The 20,301-nt window shown below is 44.0% G+C and overlaps 1 protein-coding gene across 3 annotated transcripts in view; it reads right to left on the reverse strand.

The window, feature by feature from the left end:
* The window catches only part of tafa3b (TAFA chemokine like family member 3b), a 68,439-nt gene that overhangs the window by 9,450 nt on the left and 38,688 nt on the right, over window positions 1–20,301 (reverse strand). For all 3 annotated transcript variants that reach the window (XM_048553262.2, XM_048553264.2, XM_048553263.2), the window contains 2 exons: window positions 8,269–8,384; window positions 4,685–4,837 (listed from right to left, as the gene is read on the reverse strand). In XM_048553262.2, coding sequence (XP_048409219.1) covers window positions 4,685–4,837; window positions 8,269–8,383 — 268 coding nt within the window. In that variant the 5' untranslated portion in view covers window position 8,384. The remainder of the gene's footprint in view (window positions 1–4,684; window positions 4,838–8,268; window positions 8,385–20,301) is intronic.

A 20,301-nucleotide genomic window follows, 5' to 3' on the forward strand; every position in this document is an offset into this window, starting at 1 on the left:
AAGAAAGCCATCAACAAACACATAGAGCTTGACCCCATATACCCGCCATTGCGAAGAAAAACCGGGAGTGAGGTAATCCAGCTCAACGGACCCCAAAGTTTAAATAACAGGGGAAAAACACAACAGTGCTTCATCACAAATAACAAGGGCTGGATGAGCACAGCAGGCCAAGCAGCATCTTAGGAGCACAAAAGCTGATGTTTTGGGAAGGGTCTAAGCCCGAAACGTCAGCTTTTGTGCTCCTGACATGCTGCTTGGCCTGCTATGTTCATCCAGCCCCACATTTTGCTTTCTTGGATTCTCCAGCATCTGCAGTTCCCAATATCTCAGTGCTTCATCAGACGCTGCACTGATGATGCTACCCGGTGGGGTAATGAAATGTCTGTGACCTAACGAGTCAGCTCGGTGAGCCAACCAACCACAACATCAACAACCCAAGCTACAGATCTACTCTAAAACCTTACTGCAACCAAGTCTTTGACCCCCAACCAAATGCGATTCCAGCTCTATCGTGAATGTTGCATCTATCCCTAACTTTCAACATTATCTTATAAGGAAAGGTGGAATGGGCTGGTCTTGTCTCCACTGCAGTTCAGAAGAGGGAGAGTTTGATTTAAATGAAGTATATAAAAGTGTTGACAAAGAGGATGTTGAAAGGATGTTTCTTCTTGTTGGTTAGTCCAGAACTAGGGGGCATGTTTTAAAATTCGTGGTTGCCCATTCAGGACCAAAATTAGGAGAATATTTTTTCTCTCTGTGGTTTGGACAGTTTTGTGACTCTGCTTCAGAAGGCAGTGTGATAATTGAGCAGACAAAAATTTTCAGAGAGCAGTGGATAGACAGGATACTCAACGGTGGAGGTGGGAATGTGGAACTTGAAATGTGAACAGAGCCAGCCATGATCTGATTCATTGGTGAAGCAAATTCAAGAGCCCAAATGCTCTACTTCTGCTTCTATCTCATACTTTTTGTGAAATCCCTGGCCTCAGTCCCAAACTGGACCCTAACCTTTTGTCTTCACTACCATTAGCAAATTCAGGTTTTCCCAGCTTCTAGAGCCAGGTCTAGTCAGGAAGCAGCAATGAACACACAAGAGCTTTAATAATCGCGAGTGAAGCCATCACTTCATCTTTGGCGAGAAATCGGTGGATTTTACCAGAAATTGTCCTCTCACCAGGTTGTCTCGGTGACTAACAGACAGTGATTCTAACAAGGAGATCACATAACGTCATCTGTCACGAATACAATGCTGACTCACCTCACACCTCGGATCACTGACACACTGTTCTAATTCTACACTAGCGAACACACTTTATATTCACACAGCCAGGCGGATTGAGCTAGCAAATGGTCACTGACAGCATTAAGAGTCCCTGCTCTTGTGAGAAATACTTTCTCGAAGATTAGCAACTACAGTAGAGTTACTGTCCACTGATCAATATTAATCCATAGGCTCCTTTTCCCGTTCACGTCTCTTTTTTAATCATCACCTTCAGAATTTCCAGGTTGATATCACAATGTAAAGCTTGGGCCAACATTCAGCCCATATTCATTTTTGTTAATTACTGGATGCTGTTATTTAGCCAGGGATTAATCAATTATTATTCTTATTTCCAACCAAATGTTAGAGGCAAAAAAGCAGGGGCACAAGCCCTGGCCTCTTGACCATCTTCATAATGTTCCTACCCTTCTGCCTCATCGTTTAGGTTAAACCCTAACCCTGCATCATGCCAATGAAGGAGAAATCAGGGACCAGGAGACCATCAGAAGCAGGAACTTATTCGCTTGCTGAAGCCTGTTTTGCCATTCAGTAGGTTTGTGGCTGTTCTGACCTCACAGGAACATAAGGGCACAGGAACAGGATTAGGCCATTCAGCCCCTCAAGCCTGTTCCACCATTCAATGAAATCATGTTTGATCTGTGGCCTAACTCCATTTACCTGCCTTTGGTCCAATACCCTTAACACATTTATTTAACACAAATTTGATTTCCTTAGATATCTCCTCTATCTACTTTCCTGCCCTATTTCACGTTACACTCGATTCCCCAACTGATCAAGAAACTATCTCAACCTTAAATACCCACCAGGACTCTTCCTCCCAGCTCTCTGTGACAAGGATTTCCAAAGACTCTCAACGCTCTGAGAGAAGAAATTCCTCCTTATCTCAGTCTTAAATTAGTGCCCCTTTATTATGAGACTGTGCCCTCTGGTCCTAGTCACTCCCATGAGGGGAAACATCTTGTCAAGCCTCTTTACAAATCCTATTTGTTTCAAAGACAGCACTTCTCATTCTTCTTAGCTCACTCTTCGAAAAGAATGAGGGAACAATGCCTGATTCCAAACTTGGTGCAGTCAATATCTCTTATAAACAGCAGACAGTGCTATTTGTCGCTCTGGAGTGATGGTGTGGCTTGGTTAGATGGGATGCTAGTTAGGCCAGTATTTGCTGCCAATCCCTAATAATCTAAAGGGCAGCTAAAAATTAACTATATTGATGTGGGTTTGGAGTCACATGTAGGCCAGACCGGATGAAGCCCGAAACATTGAATTTCCTGTTCCTCTGTGCTGCCTGGCCCGCTCTTTTCTTCTAGTTCCACACTGTTGTCGCTGACTCAAGCATCTACAGTTCTTGCTATCCCAGGCTTCCCTCCTTAAAGGCTTTCAGTGACCCAGAGAGCTGGTTAATAAGAATCAATAGTGGTTACATTTTTAACTTTTTAATTCCAGGCAGCTTTTAAAATCAGAGCCCTATTTCACCGCTGTCAGGGTGGGATTTGAACCAGCGCCCACAACATTAGCTTGGGCCATAGGATAATACTAATTACTGTGACACTACCATTACACCATGTCCTTCACTACCCAGCTAGTCTCCCGAAACTGGTTAAACTCCTTGAACCACTGTTGGAAATTTGATACAACAGAAGGTTTTTGTAAGTTATTCTTACTTGAATGGGGACTCCTGTCACATGCAAGACCGGGACTGGGTGAGGACAGCAAGCTTCGTTTTCTAAAAGGTTTTATTTGTGAACCTGAGATAATAAGAACTGCAGATGCTGGAGAATCTGAGATAACAAGGTGTAGAGCTGGATGAACACAGCAGGCCAAGCAGCATCAGAGGAGCAGGAAGGCTGACGTTTCAGGCCTAGACCCTTCTTCAGAAATGGGGGAGGGGAAGGGGGTTCTGAAATAAATAAGGAGAGACGGGGAGGTGAATAGAAGATGGATAGAGGAGAAGATAAGTAGAGAGGAAACAGACAAGTTAAAGAGGCAGGGAAAGTAAAGATGAGCATAGATAGGGAGGACATAGGTCAGTTCAGGGAGGACGGACAGGTCAAGGGGGTGGGATGAGGCTAGGAGGTAGGAGATGGGGATGGGGCTTGAGGTGGGAGGAAGGGATAGGTGGAGGGAAGGACAGGTTAGGGAGGTGGGGACTTGCCACAATGATGCCACCCAAAGGTTGAAGGAACAGCACCTCATTTTCTGCTTGGGAACCCTGCAGCCCAATGGTATCAATGTGGACTTCACAAGCTTCAAAATCTACCCCCCCCCGACTGCATCCCAAAACCAGCCCAGCTCATCCCCGCCCCCCTAACCTGTTCTTCCTCTCATCTATCCCCTCCTCCCACATCAAGCCCCATTTCATCTCCTACCTACTGGCCTCATCCTGACCCCTTGACCTGTCCGTCCTCCCCGGACTGACCTATTCCCTCCAACCACCTCCCCACCTACACTCACCTTTACTGGCTCCATCCCCGCATCTTTAACTTGTCTGTCTCCTCTCCACCTACTTTCTCCTCCATCCATCTTCTATCCTCCTCCCCCTCTCTCCCTATTTATTTCAGAACACCCTTCCTCTCCCCCATTTCTGAAGAAGGGTCTAGGCCCGAAACATCAGCCTTCCTGCTCCTCTGATGCTGCTTGGCCTGCTGTGTTCATCCAGCTCCACACCTTGTTATCTCAGAAAGGAAACCAAGCTGGTTTTCTTGTGTTTGGGTCCTGGTTAGAAGACTCGATCTCATGTCCCTTCTTGACAATGATTCAATATTGATAGCAGAAATTAGGAGAAATCTTTCCCACTGACAGGAAGGCTGGTGACCAGATCAGGGTAAGGTAAAGTTGTCACATTTTACCAGCCCCCAGAGCGGCTCTCTCATTGGAGAGAGATGGCTGGTGGTGATTTAATCTGAGGGTGACCCTACCTCAGGCTGAGGGGAGAGGTTGAGAAGGAGAGTGTTTCTTGACCAGGTGGAGGGGTAGGTTCCCCTTGCTGGAGAATGTAGAACTATGGGTCAGAGATTAAAAATGAAACATTGCCCGTCTAAATCAGAGATGAGGAAACATTTTTTTTTCTCTATCTGATCACTGTGAGTCTTTGAAATTCCCTTCCTCAAGAGGCAGTGGAGGAAGGATCTTTGAATATTTTTCGGGCAGAGGTAGGTAGATTCCTGAAAAAATTATCAGGGATATACAGGAATGTAGAGTTGAGGTTAAAATCACATCAGCCATGATCTGATTGAATAGCAGAATGGGCTTGAAGGGCCGACTGGCCTATTCTTGTTTGTATATGGAGAGTAGTCCAGTGTGGTTGGGCAGAATGGCTTGTTTCTGTGCGATATTGTTTGGCCATGGCTTCAGGAGCCTCACTTAACTTAAAATTCTTTTACTTTGGGGGAAATGTCCTACCGTCAACGCACGATGGATCTGCCCGTGTTGTTCCTGCTACTTGCCCAGGGAAGCAGGAGCACTTGACAGTCTGTGAGCGTTCCTCAATCTTGTTCTTGTTACAGCAGCGATGCGCAGCGATCACTTCACATGTGCCCGCTTTAACATGAACAACTGCAAAATGGAACAGATAAGCTAAAGGTAAAAGGAGCAAATCCCTCCAACAATCTACCTGTATCCAAACTGCGCACGGCGTACAGTACGAATTGCTCACACACACAGCTGCCCGTTTGCGGGTTCATTGAGTGGATTCCCTGTTTCTGTCTCTGGAGGTTCAAAGCTCAGCTCCAGAAATTTGACCCTTGATTGAGGCTGGCTCCTCAGTGCAGTACCGAAGAGGTACCACTTGAACAGGTCGACCCTCATTTGTCTGACCTGATTTTGCTGTTCACTGGTTTTAGTTGGAGATATCTCCCTTTTGATAATAAGGTGTAGAGCTGGATGAACACAGCAGGCCACACAGCATCAGAGGAGCAGGAAGGCTGACGTTTTGGGTCTGGACCCTTCTCCAGAAATTTCCTGCTCATCTGATGCTGCCTGGTCTGCTGTGTTCATCCAGCTCTCCACCTTGTTATCTCAGACTCTAGCCTCGGTAGTTCCTATTATCTCCCTTTTGGCTGTTTTGGAGATGGAACGAGGCCATGTGCTAATACTTCCTACCACAAATGCAGGAGCTACAGTCCAATCAAATGGGGGGTCTGACTGGGAGGACTGAGGAGTGGATAGCACTGTGCAAGTTGAAACGTTGAAGCATGCTCTACGTAACCAGTCACTACAATTGTCAAGGCATATTGACACACAGTGAGACACCACAAAACACTTCTCTGAAGATTTAGCAGAGGAAGCTTCTGAGGACGGTTCACTGAATCCAAAATATCGATTTCTCTCCACAGATGCTGCCAGACCTGCTGAACTTTTGCAGCAACTTCTGTTTTTGTATCAGACAAAATTTGACACCAAGCCACCTCAGTGACGGACAGCTGACCAGATCTTGCTGTAAAAGATAGTTTTGAAAACCAAAAAATACATAAGAAAGGCAGAGAACTGGAGGGATTTCCAGCATTTAGGAGCAATTAAAAGTCAGGCATCTGCGAGAAATTAGATTTGAAAGAGATGCAGAGATTCGAAAAGGTTGTGCAGAGTTTACCGAGATAGGGCTTTGGGCCAGTGTGGTGTGCTGATCACTGAGAGATTTGAAAACAAGGATAAGAATTCAAAAATTCCAGATTGCAAGGTTCTGCAGCCTCATGGCGCCAGGAACCCAGGTTCAAGTCCACCCTCAGGCAACTGTCTGTGTGGAGTTTGCACATTCTCCCTGTGTCTGCACAGGTTTCCTCTGGGTGCTCCGATTTCTTCCCACAGTCCAAAGATGTGCAGGTTATGTGGATTGGCCATGCTAAATTGCCCGTCGTGTCTAGGTTAGATGGATTAGCCATAGGAAATACCAGGACAAGGTAGGGGACGTGGATCTGGGTGGGATACTCTTCGGAGAGTCGGCGTGGTCTTGTTGGGCTGAATGGCCTGTTTCTACACTGTAGAGATTCTATGAAACAGAGCAGACTGGTACACAGGTGTGAAATGAGCTCGGAAACAGCACCTGGAGAATTTTGGATGAGCCCAATTTTAAGAAAGGAATGGGAGACCAGACAGGGCAGCACAAACAGGTTGTGAGTTCAAATCACACCAGAAAAAGAATGTAAAATTGAATTCAACAGATCTGGCGAATATGAGGCATGTAGATTTTTGAAATATTGAAGAATTGAGGACTCTGAGGAGCTGACACAAAAGAAGCTTGGGACGAATCAGCCGTGATCTAGTAATGATGTGGAGCTGCCGGTGTTGAACTGGGGTGGTCATGGTCAGAAATCACATGACTCCAGGTTGTAGTCCAACAGGATTATTTGAAATCACAAACTTTCGGAGTGTGCCCCCTAAATCAGCTGAAAGAGCAGCACTCCAAAAGCTTGTGATTTCAAGCAAACCTGTCGGACTATAACCTGGTGTCACGTGACTGCTGACATAATCTGATAGAAAGGTGAGGTGGGCTTGAGGGGCCGAATGGCCTATTTGTTGTGTCCTTGTAATAATTCATGGGATGGAATCATGCAAAACAATAAATACTGCCAGGAATTTTTGTTTCAAAACTAACCAAAACAAATCAAATGTGTCTCAAAACAAATTTAATTCTGAATGGATACTTTATTGTTTTACACACTTTTTGTAGCTTATTTGCCAAACATTGTAAGTTAAGCACTGACATTTTAGCTGCCTTATTTAACGGTCACAATTAAAACCAATTTATTTCAATAAATGATCAGCCGAATGCTCTAATCCCAGGTCACACGCACAAGTACGAAGAGAATTGACTGGAGATTTATTTCAATGGAAAATATTTTTGAACGAGATTAGATAGTTTGTGGTAATGAATTCAATTAAGTTGCTCACAGACAGGGTTCTTTTAAGGTGTCTTACACAGTAAAGCAATCCTGCTAATGGCTGCTAATCCCAATGAAATGCTGATTTTTCCTGTCAATTTACCCTCACCAGGAAACTGAACAATAAGCTTAGACATAGGGAATGCCCATTCTTTACTTCACTAACAGCTTCCATTCCTTTGTGTTAATTATTCATCTTTTATCTGCAGATGGCATTTGAGATAGATTTTTGAACATTACAGGAATTGAGGGTTATGGTGAATGGGTGGGCCAGTGGCGCTGAGCCCATGAAAACATCAGCCACGATCCTATTGAATGACAGAGCAGCCTCAAGAGGCTTCCTCCCCACTCCCACTTCTCATGTTCTCATGACTCCTTCGGGTGATTGACTGGCCTCTCAGGTAGACAGGAACGATCCCATGGGCACAATTTTGAGGAAGGGCAGGGGATTCATTCCTCAGGTCTTGCCCAATATTTATTTTTAATCAACAACTCTAAAAAGAAATGATTGGGAATGTGTGCTTGTCATGGTCAATTTAAATGGTGCGAAAAGCTAAAGAGACTGTTCCCTGTCTCTGAGATGTAGTTCCAGACCTCAGAGTAGTGTGTATGAAACCCAAAAATCAGAGCCTCGATGGAAAGCGTTTTCATGATCTAACTTTTCTCTTGATAAGAGGGGCTGGGGGCTGACCTAACAGAAATCTTCAATATTGTGGAAAGTTTCAGTGAAGCTGTCAGAGGGGAAATGTTTCCACTCTTGGGTTCTGTGCTACGGAAGCATTTTCACATGCATTTTTAATTCATACCTTGAACATTTAGAGATACAGACTGAGAAAATACAGAGGTAATACGTTAGAAAGATAGAAACCTTACAGTGCAGGTGGAGACCATTCGGCCCATCGAGTCAGCACCAACCCTCCAAAGAGCATCCCACGTAGACTCAGCCCCTCTACTCTATCCCTGTAACCCTGCATTCCCCATGGCTAACCCATCTCGCCTGCACATCCCTAGACACTACGGGGCAATTTAGCATGGCCAACCCACCCTAACCTGCACATCTTTGGACTGTGGGAGGAAAGCAGAGCACCCAGATCAAATATCGGTACTCACCTGAGTGGCTTCGATGATGGGTTGAGGCCAGGCTGACCTGTCCGCAGATTGTTATCAGGCACACAGCCAGCACAATTAGCCACTTGCCCATGTTTTGTAAGTAGTTTCCAGTCATCCTGCAACAAAATCATAAAATAGACATGAAATCACGTCGTGTAATTCTCCTTCCTCTCCAGAAGGAACTAACAATTATTGGGTTACATTTCCTGCAGCACCAATAGCCTTCCAAAACCTTCCACATGTGCAAAGCCAGAAATGAATTCCTTGCCAACAATGGGAGGAATGAAAAATAAAGCTTTGGGACGTGGTCATTTACTGGCAAGATGGGTATTTATTGCTCCTCCCTGGTTGCCCCTCGCGAAGGCGAGAGCTAGAAGGAAAAAAACAGTAAAATTTGAGAAGGACAGGACTGACCTGAACACATCTCGCCAATGTGAAAATGGAATTTCAGTTCCAGTGAGTTGCCTTCCTAAACAGCTGCACACACTTGGAGCTGTCAGGAAGGGAGTTTCAGGATGTTGACTGGGGAACAAGAAAAGTATCTGTCCAAGCCAGGATGGTGCGTGACTCAGAGGAGATCAAGATCATGGGGTTGGGAAGTGTTACCAAAGAGGGCTTGGTGAGTGCAGTGGGAATGCTGAATCAATTACATTTTTCTTAATCCCCTCACACGATGAGGGTATCTTTTATTGCCTGGTGGGCCGTTGAGAGTCAACCACACTGTTGTATGAGGGAGTCACATGCAGGGACACTAAGGTAGATTTCCTTCCCTAAAAGTATTAGTGAGCCAGATGGGTGTTTTCCTGACAAACTGGCAACGGTTTCATGGTCATCAATAGACTCATTAATTCCAGATTTTTTATTGGCTTCAAATGCTCCCAGTGGCCGGTGAACGCAGCTCCCCAGAATCTCTGGGTTAATAGTTTAGTGACAATGCCACTTGACCTACCCATAAATGCACCACATCAATACACCACATACACCAACATTCTCCCTCCACCACCAATGCTCAGGAGCAGCAGTGTGTACCATATGCAAGATGCACTGCAGAAATTCACCAAAGATTCCCAGACAGCACCTTCCAAACTCACAACCACTTCCATCCAGAAGGAAAAGGGCCACAGATACACGGGAACACCACCCCTGCAAGTTTCCCTCCAAAACATTCACCATTTGACTTGGAAATATATTGCTGTCTCTTCATTGTCACTGGGTAAAAATCCTGGAATTCCCTCCCTAATGGCATTTTTACATTATTCACTCAATGTAGGTGTCATTGGCTGAGCTAGTATTCATTGCCCCATTCCTAGGTGCCTCTTCAGAAGGCAATGGTGAGCTGCCTTCTTGAACTGCTGCAGTCCAGGCGCTGTGGGTAGACCCACAATACAGAAAGAGAATTTCAGGATTCTGACCCAATGACAGGGAAGGGACGGTGATATATTTCCAAGTTAGGATGGGAGTGGCTTGGAGCGGAACTTGCAGGAGGTGGTATTCCCATGTATCTGTTCCCTTGTCCTTCTACATCACATGGACCCCAGAAGTTCAAGAAGGCAGCTCAGCACCACCTTCTCAAGGGCATCTAGGGATGGGCAATAAATGTGCCCCAACCAGCAATGCCCACATCCCATGTGAATAAACAAAAATTGTACCTGCACCCAATGCTATCCAAATGCAGGGCTTTTTGCTTTGCAGTTGAGAACAGGATTCCAAAGTGGTATTTCACATCTAACTCAGGAGTGCTGAGGTAAATTGTAGCATCAACACTCTCTCTGTCATCTTCCCAACATAGAGCAGCTAACCAAGTGTAGACCAAAGGTTCAGTCCTGGGATCTGCCTGTCTCCATGGCTCATCGTTCAGCAGTTGGGAGAAACAGAATTTATCAAACTTTAATTCACTACAGATGCCACACTCAGTCGGGTTCGTGAACCATTCCAGCTCTTTCAAAATGGAGCTCATTATCCCTTCCACTTTCATCTTCCATTATGTCAACATGGTTCAATAATTCTGAGATTCCAACATTTCCCCAATGGTTTTCAAGCAATTCACAAAAGCAAAATGAAATTATAAAGTGGATGTCCAATTTACAAGTGATGTAAGAAGCATGATGTGACGGGACTTGGAGTGGCACTTCCAATTTCCTTTATCGTTGATGTGAGTAACGTTAGAGCAGGACTCGAATGAACAACACCAGCAAGTACAGTGTCTGCCATCTCTTGTGGGATTTACAAACCCAGGAATTCACTGTCTTTTCTACATAGTGATATTAATCAGAATGACATATTAACCCAGCTACTTTTCATAGTTACAGTAAATCCATGCTCATTAACTTGTTACAAATTTCAACTTGTATGATGCAAAACTTGCTGATATCTAACTTCACCCCAGATTATGTTGCATGTTTTATATGCTTACTTGTTGCCTATTATATTATCTTACACATTGGTAATGATCCTGAAGAGATTAATGCTCATATTGCATTACCTCTACCCATTCCACTGATGACATACAGAGGCTGTGACTGGAGTTAAGTTCTTCACTAGATTTTGAAGGGCATGTTTTGATCTACACCAGCCTCCTAAAGTCCCCATTACAATGTCTGAGAACAACTGGTTTGAAGGCAAATACTTAGTCAAAATTTGGTATGCAGGTACAGCAAGTAGTTAGGAAAGCAAATAGAATATTACATTTTATTGTGAGAGGAATTGAATGTAAGAATAGAAAGGGTATGCTTGAGTTATACTGGGCACTGCTGAGACTATAGCTGGAGTGTTTCGTACAATATTGGTCACTGTACTTACAAGACAATCGTAATTCATTATGTGCAGTTCAGAGAGGCTTTACCAGACTAATACCTGGCATGAGTGGTTAGCTCTTTGAGGAATCATTAAACAGGCCAGGCCCGTGTCCATTGGAGTTTAGAGGAGCCAGCGGTGACTTATTGAAACATATAAGATCCTGAGGGGACTTGATCAGGAAAGGACGTTTCCTTTCCTGTGAGAATCCATAACTAGAGGTAATAGTTCTTTATCCTCACTCCTCAAATAAGGGTGTTACTGTCTAAGCAGCATTTGTTACCCAGAAGCCAGTGAAGAGTCAACCACGTTGCTGTGGCTCTGGAGTCACATGTAGGGCCAGACCAGGTAAGTATGGTAGTTGTGTGAGAGATAATGGGAACTGCAGATGCTGGAGAATCCAGGATAACAAAGTGTGGAGCTGGATGGACACCACAGGCCCAGCAGCATCTCAGGAGATGAACACAGCAGGCCCAGCAGCATCTCAGGAGATGAACACAGCAGGCCCTTTCCTTCCCTAAAGGACATTAGTGAACCAGATGGGTTTTCCCCTACAATGGATTCATAGTCACCATTAGACTCTACATTCTAGATTTTGTTTTTTAAATTGAATTCAAATTCCACCATCTGCTGTGACAGGATTTGAACCGAGGTCCCCAGGACGTTACCTCGATTAACAGCTCAGTAATAATACCACGAGGCCATCTCCTCCTCTTTCAGGCTAGAAACAAAAGCCTCCCATTTAAGGCAGGAGAGGATTTTTTTTCTCTCAGTGGGTTATGAGTCTTTGAAATTTTATTGCTTGGAAGGAATCTTTAAGTATTTTTAATGATGGCTGTGACATCATCACTAGACTATTATTCCATAAACTCTGCTGATGTCTGGGACCCAGGTTCGAATCCCACCATGACAGATGGTGGAATTTAAATTCAATAAGAAAAGTCTGCAACTAACAATCTACTGATGACCATGAAATGATTGTCAGAAAAACCCTTTTGGCTGATTCATGCCATGTAGGGAAGGAAACTGCCATCCTTACCTGGTCTGGCCTACATGTGACTCCAGACCCACAGCAATGTGGCTGGCTCTTAACTGCCATCTGGACAATTATGGATGGACAATGAACGCTGCCTGGCCAGCAACACCCACATCCCACGAGTGAATTATAAAAGACTGATTATTGATGACCATGGGGATGAAACACCTTTGGTGATATGCATGAATGTAGAGTTGAGAATAGCCATGACCTTGTTGAATGGCATAGCAGACTCAAAGGGCTGAATCGCATACTCTTGTTCCTTGTTAATAAACCTTGGTCCAGGAACATTGTCATTGACCAACCCATCAAGAAACAACTGGTAACAGATTCCGAGATAACAAGGTGTAGAGCTGGATGAACACAGCAGGCCAAGCAGCATCAGAGGAGCAGGAAAGCTGACACTTTGGGCCTGCACCCTTCTTCAGAAAATCTGAAGAAGGGTCTAGGCCTGAAACATCAGCCTTCATGCTCTTCTGATGCTGCTTGGCCTGTTGTGTTCATCCAGCTCTACACCTCGTTATCTCAGATTCTCCAGCATCTGCAGTTCCTACTATCTCTGGTAACAGATTCCATTGGGTTTCCCAGAATCATGGGTGAATGCAAACAGCAGAAGGAATCCAGTGAGGTCACTTGTTTTGGTATATGGAGCTAATTAGTATTGTCAATGTGGAGGACGTTTACAGGACCATTAGAAATGTTTGTCCCTCTGTCACATGAAAGATAACGGTCAATCCTAGTGACTGAGATGGTGCTGAATGATCAACAAGGTTCAGGAACATGACTGAAAGCCTGAAACTGTGAACTTCACCTGCCAAATCACCACAGTCTATCTGTGTATAGCTCCACTGGACCCAAACCACTGTCCGCAGACCCAGGACATAGTCAAGAAAATGCTGCTTGGCCTGCTGTTTTCATCCGGCTCCACACCTTGTTATCAAGAAGAAGAAACTGCCTGGTCCAATCATCCAGGATACTGCAAAAAAGAGATCACCTCTTCAGATTACAAAGTAATTTCCTGATCCAGAAACCCAGGAGCTTTTCTCATCACCCATTTCACTTCCCTTCTCAATCCTGCTAATCCCTTAAGGAAGCTGCTGAGATTTATTCAATCCGTGGATTTTTTTGTTTCACGAGGAGGAATGACAATTGACATTTGTGATAAAGGCTCGACGATAGTCATTGTGAGACATTACAATTGGGGCTCCAGCCTTTAAATCATTTATATTGGCTTCATGCCCTATAAAAAAAAGATGCAGCCACCAGCACACATCAACACAAAGTAACGGAATGTGCACTGGATGAGATGGAAGTGAAAGCACTATACCTCCTTAGCACTGCAGCCTAAAGGAATGTCCATTAGCTAGCTTAAATTCAGTGCTGTCTTGAAGTGGAGCCAAACACATGGGTGCATCTGGCCAGGAGCAATTCAATTAGGAAAACTCTACAGAGAGCTTGTGCACCTGCTGTGATATGCATCAAACTGGGAAAAGCAGCTGTATAAAAGCCATGGTGAAATCTGCCGTCTTGCAGTCCACGTTGAATATGGAGTAAGTCAGCAGCTATGGTGTGGGACCTGGCAACGGAGAGGTCAAGGGTTCACAGTCCCACCGTGAAAAGCTGCTGAGTTGAATTCAATAAATATGCCAGAAAGGCTTTACAATGTCCGTCACTATCTTAGGATGTCTCAGAGCACTTTACAGTCAACGAGGTGTTCCCTTCAAGCTGTAGTCAGTGCATTATAAGAATGTAAAACTCTGATGAGTCTATACAGACCATTAAACCAGCACTCAATAGGATCATGGTGACCTTCTACTTGAAATCCCCTTTCCCACATTCTTCCCCTATCCCTGATTCCCTCGAGTCCAAAAAAGCTAAGAATGTCAGTTTTGAACACACTCAACACCCACAGCTCTCTGAAGAATTTTCAGTATTCACAGTCCTGTGAATGAAGAAACTTCTCTTCATGTGTGAAAGGGTTGCCCCTTTATCATGTGACTGGGATTCTATTTTCTAGACTCTTTAACCAGGGGTAAGAACATCTAAGTAATTACCTGGCTGATCCTCTAAGAATTTCATACATTTCAATGATTTCAACATTTTTCTTCTAAACTCCCAGGTGTAAAGGAGCATTGTACCCAAACCCCCATCATGTGGGACAATCCTTTCATATCATAAAAGAATCCAGTGAGTCTCAGCTGCAAACTTTTTGGGGAAAATTTATCATTCCTTAAAGGAGGCCTGAACTGTGCACAGTGTTATCAACGTGGTTTCATCAAAGTCTTAATAAATTGTTTCAAGATTTCCTCATTCTCACAGTCCTTCTCTAAACATAGGAACATAAGAACTAGGAGCAGGAGCAGGCCATCTGACCTCTCGAGCCTGCCCCGCCATTCAATAAGATCATGGCTGATCTTCTCATAGCCTCAGCTCCACTTACCCACCCACTCACCATAACCCTTAATTCCTTCACTGTTCAAAAACCTATCTTTGCCTTAAAAGCATTCAATGAGGAAACTTCAACTGCTTCTCTGGGCAGGGAACACCACAGGTTCACAACCCTTTGGGTGACAAAGTTTCTCCTCAATTCTATATTAAATCTGTTCCCTTTATTTTGAGGCTATGTCCCCTTGTTCTAGTCTCACCCATCAGTGGAAACAACCTCCCTGCTTCTATCTTATCTATTCCCTTCATAATTTTACATGTCTCTGTAAGATCCCCCTCATTCTTATAAATTCCAATGAGTATAGCCCCAGCACACTCAGTCTCTCCTCATAAGCCAACCCTCTCAACTCCTGAATCAACCGAGTGAACCCCCTCTGCACCCCCTCCAGTGTCAGTACAACCTTTCTCAAGTAAGTAACTGTACACAGTACTCCAGGGGAGGCAATGGCCTAGTGGTATTATTGCTGGATAGTTGTTAATCCAGAGACCGAGGTAATGTTCTGGAGACCTGAGTTCAAACCCCACCGTGGCAGATGGTAAAATTTGAATTCAATAAAAATTTGGAATTAAGAGTCTAATTATGATCACGAATCCATTGGGAAAGATCCATCTGGGTCACTAATGTCCTTTAGGGAAGGAAACTGCCATCCATACCTGGTGTAGCCTACATGTGACTCCAGACCCAGCAATGTGGTTGACTCATAATTGCCCAATGGGCAATAAGTACTGACCTAGCCAGCAACACCCTCATCCTGTGAATGAATGAATTTTTAAAAAGGTGTGGCCTCACCAGCAAGGAATCAATATATCCTTTGCTTTCCTAATTTCTTGTCTCTGCCTGTTAGAGACCTTGTATGTCCACTTCATAGTTCACTTTCCTTCCTAGCTTTGCATCATCATAAAGTAGACATGTTACGTCCAGTCTCTCATCAAAAGGCCCTGTTTATAGCTATTCTCACCAGGAGACCTGCTCTTACAGTACTTTGCCCACCTGTCTCATGCCACCCTCACATACCCCTGTAGCTTTGTCTCAAACTGTTCTATGACATCTATTATCCAGAATGCCCTTTTTCTCTGCTGCCTTCCACTTTGCCCTTTAGAAGAGATCTCTGAGGTCCCAACAGCTAAGTCATTCCTTTTATTAATTCATTCGTGGGATCTGTGTATCACTGGCCAGATGAGCATTAAACTGGCCATCCCTAATTGCCCAGAAGGCAATTAAGAGTCAATTGGATTGCTGTGGATCTGGAATCATATGTAAATCTAATTGTTGAGCTTTTAAGATATAAGTTTAAGGTGATTGGAGGAAGGTATAGGGGAGATGTCAGAGGGCTCTTTACACACAGAGAGTAGTGGGTGTGTAGAATGTGCTGCCAGAAGTGGTAGTGGAGTCAGATACTTTAGAGACTTTTAAGCAACTCTTGGATAGGCACATGGAGGATAGTAAAATGTAGAGATGCAGGGTATTTTGATCGTAAGAGGATAATAGGTCAGCACAACATTGTGGGCCGAAGGGCCTGTGCTGTGCTGTACTGTCCTGTGTTCTTTTACCTTATTCCTTTATTTTTCTAATTAATACTAAGAAAAACTGTAATATTAACTTTCAAATTTATTTTTCTACTTATGCTAAGAACAACAGTAATGTTTTGCTTTTAAGTGATAATGGGATCTGCAGATGCTGGAGAATCTAAGGTAACAAAGTGTGAGGCTGGATGGACACAGCAGGCCAAGCAGCGTCGTGTGCTCCTGAGATGCTGCTCAGCCTGCTGTGTTCATACAGCTTCACACTTTGTTACCTTGCTTTACTTTTAACTTTATTTCTCTCCATTAGTACTTGTACCTAGGTTTTATACCAAGGCACCTTCGTAGCTAAAATGAACTTGTCTGTGGTGACATTATACACTTTCGCTGTATTCCTGTACTTCTGTACTTGAGTACGTGTGACAATAATCTTAAATCTTAAGATGAGGATGGCAGATTTCCCTCCCTGAAGAATATTAGTGAGCCAGGTGAGCTTTTAAGACAATCAGCAATGGTTAAATTCTCGCTGTTTAGCCAGATTATAACAGAAACATCTTAATACCTATTGTAAGCAGCTGATGCTCCAGCTCTGAGCTGCCCACCAGTAACAAACCATGAAACTGAAAAGATCCATTTGCCTCCTCTGTCTGTTTTGTGTTTGCTAACCAACCCTCAATTCAAGTGAGATAACAAGGTGTAGAGCTGGATGAACACAGCAGGCCAGGCAGCAACATAGGAGCAGGAAAGCTGACGTTTTGGGCCTAGACCCGTTTATTTCCAATCTCAGGAGAGTGAAGTGAATACAACAACCAATTTGTGCCCAGAAAACTCCTACAAACAGCAACAAGATAACAGATGTGCAAATAGTGTTACCGGGAACAATGGAGAGAACGGCTTTGCTCTTCTCCAAAATAAAGCCATAATATTCCACGCACAACATTAAAAATAACACATTTCTCCTGCATTTTCCCCAAGCCAATACATCACGGCGTAGACTGATTGGTGAGGAAAGCTATTGCACCTATATTAACTCACCTGATCAGACAGGACACACAAACCAATCACAATCTGCATTTATATAGCACCTTAAAGGTGTTAGCCATTCCAAGGTGCTTTACAGGAGCATTACCAATCGAAATTTGAAGCTGAGTCACATATGGAGATAATAGGGCAGGTGGTCAAAACTTTTACAATGTGGTCAGTTTTAGGAAAGACTATAAAGGAGGAGTGAGGTAAGAAGGAGGAGAGAAACATTTAGGGAGGGAATTCCAGAGCTTGGGTTCCAGGTAGCTGAGGGCATGGTGCTAATGTTGGAATCACTAAAAACTGAGGATGCACAAGAGAGCTGTTTAGTCAAGGAGATTTCAGAGTAATGTAGGGCTGGATAGGGTTACAGCAGGGAGTAAGTGAGCTCATGGACAGATTTGAAAACATGAATGAGAATTTCAAAAGCCAAGTATTCCCTGAGCTGGAAGGTTCACTGGGATGATCCCTGATATGGAGAGGTTGTCTAATCAGCAAAGACTAAACAGGCCAGGACTCCACTCACTGGGGTTTATAAGAATGGGAGGTGATCCACAGGGGCTTGACAGGGTAAATGCTGAGAGGATGTTTCCCCTCATGGGAGAGTCTAGGACCAGAAGAGTACAGTCTCAGAATAAAGGAGCACCAATTTAAGACTGAGATGAGGAGAAATTTCTTCTCTCAGAGGGTTGTACGTCTTTGGAACTCCTTTCCACAGACAGCTGTGGGGGCAGAGTTTTTGTGTATATTTAAGGCTGAGATTGATTTTTGATCCGTCGGGGAATCAAAGGTTATTGGGAAAGGGCTGGAAAGTGGATGTGAGGACTGTCAGATCAGCCATGATCCTGTTGAATGGCAGAGCAGCTTGAGGGGCTGAATAGCCTACCCCGTTCCAATTTATTACGATCTTACGTGATCATCAGGTAATAGCCAACCAGAATGATTATGCCGCGATACTGAAGCATGGCATCATTGATTGTGCTTTGCTTGAACAGGGATTATTAAATCGACAAATGGTTACAAAAGAAAAGGTGATCATTTGGCCCATCCTATCTGTGCTAGCCCACTGCAAGACCAACTCACCCACATGCAATCCCCTACATTTGCCCCATAGCTTCACAATCTTTTTCTGCTCAGTTGATGATCCAGTTCTCTCTCTAGAAACTCTTGATCAAGTCTCCTCCTCTGCAGTCTGGTGGTGAATCCTGAACCATGCTCACTCACTGAGTACAAAACCTCTCCTCATCGTCATTCTGGCTTCTTCTGCCCATTCCTTTAAATCCGTGTCCCCTGATTCTGGACCTTCCCACCAAAGGGAAGAGTTTCACAGCCTGGCAATAGGTCATTGACCTGAAACAGTAACTGTTTCTCTCCGTATACACTAAGTGCTAGAATTGCATTATACTTCCAACATTTTCTGCTTTTATTACAACAGTGTGTCTCAAGTCACTGTGCCTATATTTAGTGATGAAGTAATCAGCACGAACCTCTTATTGGCTGAGCATTACTCACCTATTTACAAGAATGTTGCCAGGGTTAACAATGAGGAAGGAGTGTATAGGCTAGAGTTGTTTTCCTTAGAACAGCGGAGGCTGAGGGGTGGTTTAGTTGAGGTATACGAAGTAACGAGGGGCTTGGGTAGAGTGGATAGTGAAGACATGTTTGACCCTAGTGAGAGGTCACTTGCCAGAGGGCACAGAAATAAAGCGATTGGTAAAATGAGCAGAGGGGAAACATTTTCAACCAGAATCACAGAGTGATACAGCACAGAAACAGACCCTTCGATCCAACCAGTCCACACAGACCAGACATTCCAAATTTATCGAGTCCCATTTGTCAGCATTTGGACCAAATCCCTCTAAACCCTTCCTATTCATGTACCCACTCAGAAGCCTTTTAAATTTTGTATTTGTACCAGTCTCCATTGGCAACTCATGCCATACACACACCACCCTCTGAATAAAAAAAAGTTACCCTTCAGTTTCCTTTTAAATCTTTCCCCCCTCATCTTAAACCTATGCCCTCTAATTTTGGACTCTCCTACACTGGGGAGAAGACCTTGACTATTCATCTCGTCCTTACCCTTCATGATCTTATAAACCTCTACAGGGTCACCCCTCAGCCTCTGGTGCTCCAGGGAAAATAGCCCCAGCCTATTCAGCTTCTCCCTACAGCTCAAACCCTCCCCCAACCCTGGCAACATCCTTATAAATAGTTCTGAACCCTTTCACAATATCTTTCCTACAGCAGGAAGACTAGAGGGTGGGAGCTTTCTGAGCTGACTGCCTGGTTTTGGAGTTGAGGCAGAAGCACTCAACTCATTAAAGAGGAACCTGGAGCTGCCCCAGGAGCACTGTAGCAGCGGGTTACAATGGATGGCTAGGCATGGACATGACAGGCGGAATGGCCTCTTTCTGTGTCATAATGTTTCTATGGCTCTCTTTATAGAAGAAAGGAAAATTTTGCATTTCCACCACATCACAAAAACTTTATGACTCATTAACTGGTTAATTTTTTTCTGATGTATAGTCTATGACTGTAGAGTAGGAAAACATGGCAGCTAGTGTTTGCACAGCAAGCTCCCACAAACATTAATTAGATGTAGCAATTGTATTGGGCATTAGTGAGAGCATACCTGGAATACTTTCCACAGTTGTGATCTCCATATCTAAGCAAGGATGTTCTTTCTATGGAATGATGCAGCTCAAAGCTCAATTGATTAGTCCCTGGGATGACAGAGTTGACCTTGGATGAGAGGCTGACTAACTTGTGTCCATTTCTCTGGTGTTTGGAAAAATTAAAAAGTGATTTCATTCAGACAGACACTATTGTGAAGGAGCTTCACAGGGTAGATACTGAGAGGTTGACTCTGCTGAGTGGGGAATGTAGAACAAGGGAGTACAGTCTCAGGATAAAGTGTTAGGACTGAGACAAAAAGATATTTCTTCATTCAAACATCTGTCAATGCCTGAAATTCACTATCCTCGTAGACCGTGGATTGTCCATCATTGAATAGATTTTAGGTTGAGAGAGATAACTTTCTCATCAATGACAGGATCAAGGGATGCCGAGAATGGGTGGGAAAGTGAAACTCAAGCAGAAGATCAACAATGATTGCATTGGATGTTGGAGCTAACTCAGTGGGCTGAATGGTCTTCTCCCGCACCTATTTTATGATGTTCTTATGTGATAGTCTCCTTAAGTGATGCAGAAGA

Source organism: Stegostoma tigrinum, chromosome 21, assembly GCF_030684315.1.
Source record: "Stegostoma tigrinum isolate sSteTig4 chromosome 21, sSteTig4.hap1, whole genome shotgun sequence".
In the NCBI taxonomy this organism is placed as follows: Eukaryota; Metazoa; Chordata; class Chondrichthyes; order Orectolobiformes; family Stegostomatidae; genus Stegostoma; species Stegostoma tigrinum.